The sequence below is a fragment of the Poecilia latipinna genome, unplaced genomic scaffold (genome assembly GCF_001443285.1).
Source record: "Poecilia latipinna isolate Pla-1442-1.1 unplaced genomic scaffold, P_latipinna-1.0 Scaffold104, whole genome shotgun sequence".
In the NCBI taxonomy this organism is placed as follows: Eukaryota; Metazoa; Chordata; class Actinopteri; order Cyprinodontiformes; family Poeciliidae; genus Poecilia; species Poecilia latipinna.
This window is the reverse complement of record NW_015112720.1, coordinates 815488-820809: the sequence shown is the minus strand read 5'-3', so window position 1 is coordinate 820809 and position 5322 is coordinate 815488. Positions and strand designations below refer to the sequence as shown.

General features: G+C 39.5%; 2 protein-coding genes across 3 annotated transcripts in view; both read left to right on the top strand.

The window, feature by feature from the left end:
- Positions 1-2394, top strand: part of riok2 (RIO kinase 2 (yeast)) — an 8151-nt gene extending 5757 nt beyond the window's left edge. For both annotated transcript variants that reach the window (XM_015027678.1, XM_015027677.1), the window contains exons 7-10: positions 134-226; positions 1029-1457; positions 1656-1755; positions 2009-2394. In XM_015027678.1, coding sequence (XP_014883164.1) covers positions 134-226; positions 1029-1457; positions 1656-1755; positions 2009-2170 — 784 coding nt within the window. In that variant the 3' untranslated portion in view covers positions 2171-2394. The remainder of the gene's footprint in view (positions 1-133; positions 227-1028; positions 1458-1655; positions 1756-2008) is intronic.
- A 55-nt stretch (positions 2395-2449) lies between these two features.
- LOC106944595 (protein limb expression 1) overlaps positions 2450-5322 on the top strand; it is a 9523-nt gene continuing 6650 nt past the window's right edge. The window contains exons 1-2 of the mRNA XM_015027679.1: positions 2450-3501; positions 4946-5151. Coding sequence (XP_014883165.1) covers positions 3420-3501; positions 4946-5151 — 288 coding nt within the window. The 5' untranslated portion in view covers positions 2450-3419. The remainder of the gene's footprint in view (positions 3502-4945; positions 5152-5322) is intronic.

The following is a 5322-nucleotide window of genomic DNA, read 5'->3' as shown; positions in this document are numbered from 1 at the left end:
GGTTCCCCGCTCCCCCCCAAGAAGGGGGGGGGCTAATTTTTTCTTAAAACAAAAAAAAAAAAAATTGCCCAAAAAAAAAAAAAAAAAAAAAAAAAAAAAAAACTGCTCACATCTCCAACTTTTTTTTTTCCAGGTACTTCGACCGTGACGTCAAATGCATCAGAGATTTCTTTGCAAAGAGATATAACTATGAAAGCGAGCTCTTTCCAACTTTCAAAGATATCAGGTGACTTCTAATATTTTATGAGCTAAAATGTTTAATATTCTTCATATGTACACTTTGTGCCAAGATAAGAAGGGCTTCCACAATATATTGTCCAATGTATCTGTCCAAATGTATTCAGTTCTTACTTGAAGGAAAAGTTGTTGCTTTTCCTCAACCTGTTATCCTCTCCAGGTTCTGCTGATCAACATATTTTACGGTCCAGACACTTCTTAAAGTATCTCTTAAAGTTCAAAGTAGTTACAAGTTTACAAGTTCCTTCTGAAGTGCATCATTGGTGGTTAATTTTAATGCTCCATACCATGTCAGGACCTCCCAGTAGCACAATGTGTTTAGTTTGTTTTTACATTTTAGCCAGTTTCCCTTCATCTGAGGGAGACAGTTCGGGCCAGGTGATTTAATTCAGGCACTATTTTTTCAAATAGGACAATGATTCTGAACACATATCAAAACTGGTCTCAAATGAGATGCATAACGCAAACTAACATTACACATCTCAAGTACCTAAAAATAATGAAAAAATTAGATGTTAGTTTGAGTGTGTATATGAATTTGATTTGATCTGTGTTAATTAGAAAAGAAAATCCACAATAAATATAAACTTTTGCATCCAATTCTTTTTAAAATTCATTGCAGTTGTATGTTTTATAATGATTTACATAGCAGAAAGAAGCTTAAACTAAAATGGCCTTGCTAACATGCTTTCGTGTGAGTTTTCTGAAAGGAATTGTTCAGACGATCGTCCAGCCTGCGCTGAGTCATGGGTAGAAAGTTGTTCTTACAAGAGCTTTGCTTGTTCCCTCAGGCGGTCCTGTTCTCTCGATATTGAAGTGTCAGCCAGCGGCTTTGCCAAAGATTTGGAGACTAATGCTGAATTACTACATCCTGCTGGACCCGAAGATGAGGAGGTGGAGGATGATGATGATGAAGAAGAAGAAGAAGAAGAGGCATCAGACGAGGAGGCAGAAAAGGTGGAAGAGGGCTTTGACATCGATGAATACAAACATGCAATGCAGGAACTGGAGGGACTGAAAGTCAGCGAAACGCCTGCAGTGACACAAGATCAGAAAGAGGAAAGCAGTGATGAATCAAAAGACGTTCCAGAGGTGGTGCCCACACCTGGAGGCCACAAGGAAACGGGAGGAGAGTTTGAGGAAGAGCTGAAGGAAGCTGAAGATGAATGTCCAGAGCTGGCTGAGCTCTCTGCCTCCAACAAAGAGTTCAAACCGTTCAGGTAGGCTCAGGCATATGCTGACCAAATCAGCAGCGTTGGGGTGTAAAATACTGACCGATCATTTAAAAACCCTTCATTAAGGCCCTAATTTGGTGCCTGAGAATCACTGGAGGAAATCCTGAGTGCAAAGAAAACAATTGGAATCGCCAGCAGTCCATGCATTCCCTGTAAACCTTTTTGTTGTTTGTTTGTTTTCAGAGACTCAGACAGTCTTCAACAAATTGCAGAACACAGAAGAAGGAGAACAGACAGTGAAGCCACCATGGGCAGCATAGGGAGCTGCTCTACTATTCCTCCAGTAAGTAAAAACTCTGCTGGTTTCATAGCGATATCAATATAGATACAAATACTTTTACTGTAAGTAGCAAAAAAAAAAAAACTTTGTTGCCTGGATTAATTGTAGCATCAGTTTTGGGGACAGTTTGTTGTGTTCTGCCAGCTTTGCTTCAGAGTCTCTACGTGATTTTTCTTTTTTTTTAATATATATTTCTTGTGGATGCACGGTGTGACTCCATTAATGCAATAACCTGCTGATGTTGTTTGTGCTGCAGGAGGTTGTGCGTCAGAAAGTGCGGCTGCAACTCACCAAGCAGCAGAAGGCGGCACAGAGGAGACGTCTGCAGAAGGGCGAGGCTAACCTGGTCACCAAATCTAGAAGGGATAACCAAAATAACATCAAGTCCAGCATGGAGAGCGCCTCCTTCTGGGGATAGCATGCAACTGCAGGACTGGATTAACCAGCAAACGTAATTTATGTCGACATGCTTTTTGTTTCAGCTACATTTTCGAATCTTCCGCTCCTCCAGCTGAAGAACTGAACATTTATCATTGAGGATGAAGAAAAGGACACCAGCAGGCTCTCTGCACAGCGATTTAAAACTGTTTTATACAATCAATGGTATTCAAAGAGTAATCGCATAATAAAAATATATTCTCAGAACAGGTCCTGTTTCTGCTTAAGGTGTTTAAATTAATTGAACTGTAAATATTTTTTTTAACAGCTCTAATATAGTTAAATCATGGAATGATGTCTACATATTGTTAGTTTTATAAAAATCGAAACTTTCACTTTTGTTACACCCCTAAGTAGGTCTTCAAAATGGCTGCAAAAGATTGAATGGTTGTGAGGTGATTCATTGATAAAATAGCTGACTATAGTTTGGCTGCTGTGTTGTAGACTGAGTACTGATCCTCCAACAGAAACAAGATGCAGTTACTACACATGCTGTACCTGAAACCTGTTGAGTTACTCTGATGGAAGAAGTAAGACTTGGTAGCTAAGAAACTGCTTCTGGTCAGAATTTGGCTAATTTATGTGTAAGCAGCTCTTATAAAGGGGGTGAATTCACAGTTGAACAAAAGCCATTCACATTGAAGGGGATGAATGGAGCTCAGCCTCTGAACTCAGCAGGTTCAGATTTGAGAGTGAAGTCAAAAATGACCCAGCCCCCTCTAGTCTTAGATACTGATGAATGGCACTTGTCCCTTTGATGCCAGCTTGTTCCTCGACCAAAATAAGTAAATCTATTGGATCTGTAATGTTTTTTTGTTTGTTGTTGTTGTTGTTGAGCTAAGTTTTTTTTTCCCCCCTCTGAGAATAGTTCGGTCTGATTCCTTGGCAAAGCTGTGCAGCTCTGTTCAGGGATTAGCCAGCTGCACAGCCCAGAGGGGAGGGGCTCAGCATTCCTGCCCTGCACCTCTGTGTCAATATGCTGAGGGGCCCTCTGAGCTAATTGGTGCAGAGAGTGACAAAAGGTGGTCTGCTTCAAAAGAGGAATCCTGGTGAGATGTTCACACTGGAGAAGAGGATGAAGTTTGTGAAAACTCCTTTTAATTCTAGCTTCTCCACATATCGTCACTTATGCGCTGAGAGGCAAACGACTGGTGCTAGTTTTTACTTTTGATGGACCAGTTAAAAACATGACTGAATGTTCTTGAGGCAGCAGCAGAACTAAACTTTGGATGAAGATGAGCTACATGCAACTGGAGGAAAGCATCATCTCTTACCTCTCACAGAGTGAGACCGATGACTGCCCCAAAGACTGTGAGTAACGTTTTAGTCGAAGGGAAAACTTGGTTTTTAAAGCTACTGCTTCTGATTATTTTTGTAAAATGAATCTCACTTCAGATTATTGTTTTTCACCAATGAAGCGGACTGTCATTGGTTTTTGTGATTCTGTTGCAAATTGTCATTTAGTCGAGGTAAAATCTGTTTTACGAAAGACGAGCTTGAATGGCTATGGTGACATTACATGAGGGATAAAGTAACCGATCAGGCTCCTTTTAGTTCATAATTTCCAATTTTTAATTTTCTTCTCTTTCTTGAAATGTTTTTAATAAAGTTTCTCCTTTCTAGGTGTTTACCTGTATTTTACTGAACAGCAGACCATTTGACTTGTGTGAACTGTATGAATTTCAAGACAACTTTGCAACAATAAAACGCATGGAAGCATTTCTTTTTTTTAGTGAACAGTGCAGATTTGTGTTGGCCATGTTTTTTTTTTTCATAAAACTTGCATAGTCTAATTCAAATAAGATATGTTCAAGTTCTAACTGTGTAAACGGCTGAATTACTTGGCTTGTTTTGATTTAAAGGCACTTTGGGTGAACCCCTTATTCTGTGGCCCAACAACCAAAGGTGGTCTTATTACCAAAAATGCCAAAAATGTTTGTGTTTTCACAAAAAGTTTCACAAATCTCAAGCTGGGCTTCAAAGAGTCACTGGTGCTGTGTAGAATAATCCAGTTTGGTTTTTAACCAATCTAAGCATTATAGATATTAAGGCAGAACTGACCAGTTCAATCCTTGTGCCTAAAATGATGGTTAATTAGGCTTTTACTGAAGGGTAAAATCAAAAACTACAATTTAGCCAAAAATAATTTAAAAACAAAGTCTGGTGCCCAGGCTAATCCTCGGGAAACAGGCTTGATGAAGGCTATTGACGAGCCTTATCCTGCCAATTAGCCTCATATGCAACACATCACCATCATTTCAGTCAATTCTAGAGCAACCAACCAGAATAAAAACATCTACATCCCGAAAGCAGAATTATTGTTGTCGGTGTACATTTTGTTATCGAAGAAGTACCACTAGTCTGGAAAGTACATTCTAAATTACAAGAAAAGTTAAGTTCTTCACTTGGCAGTATTTAACTGTAATGGCAGGTTTCCACACAGGTGGAATAGAAATTGAGCAGCAGTGACGTCGACTGCATGAAAGAAAAGATGCTGGAAGACTAAAACCCTTTAGTGGGTCAGTACAATCTGATCTGAGCGAAATGTCAGGGAGTAGGTTTCTTTGTACATAAACACAGGAACGCTGCCATATTATATACAGAGTTCTTTATATATTTGGATTAAGTATTCTGCGCATCGTTAAAGGATTTAAAAGAAATGTAATTTCGTTAAATCTAAGGCTCCAGACTAACGCAAGATTTTACTGAGTTGCTTCATAAATGTTTTAACATTTTGTCACTCATCTGTGTGCAGTTAATGTGGTGGGCATCCTGCACAACTTCTGGGAGCAGAAGCAGACAGCTCAGGTTAACGACTCCTCCCCTGAGCCGGACAGGTTCTGTGGGAAGCCTGGCAGCCACACAGACAGCCTGCTGTTGTACGAGTCAGCACCTCCGCCTGGTCCCCCCTACGTCTGCTACGTCACTCTGCCGGGAGGAAGCTGCTTTGGCAACTATAAGGTGTTAATTATGTTTATTAAAACATAATAAATTAGTGTGCAGAGAATAACACTAAATGGCCTGAAAGCCTACATAAGATACTTCAAAACTAGTTTTGCAATAATCTTTAGTTCTTATATATATATATATATATATATATATATATATATATAAATTCCCTTCTCACCCTCC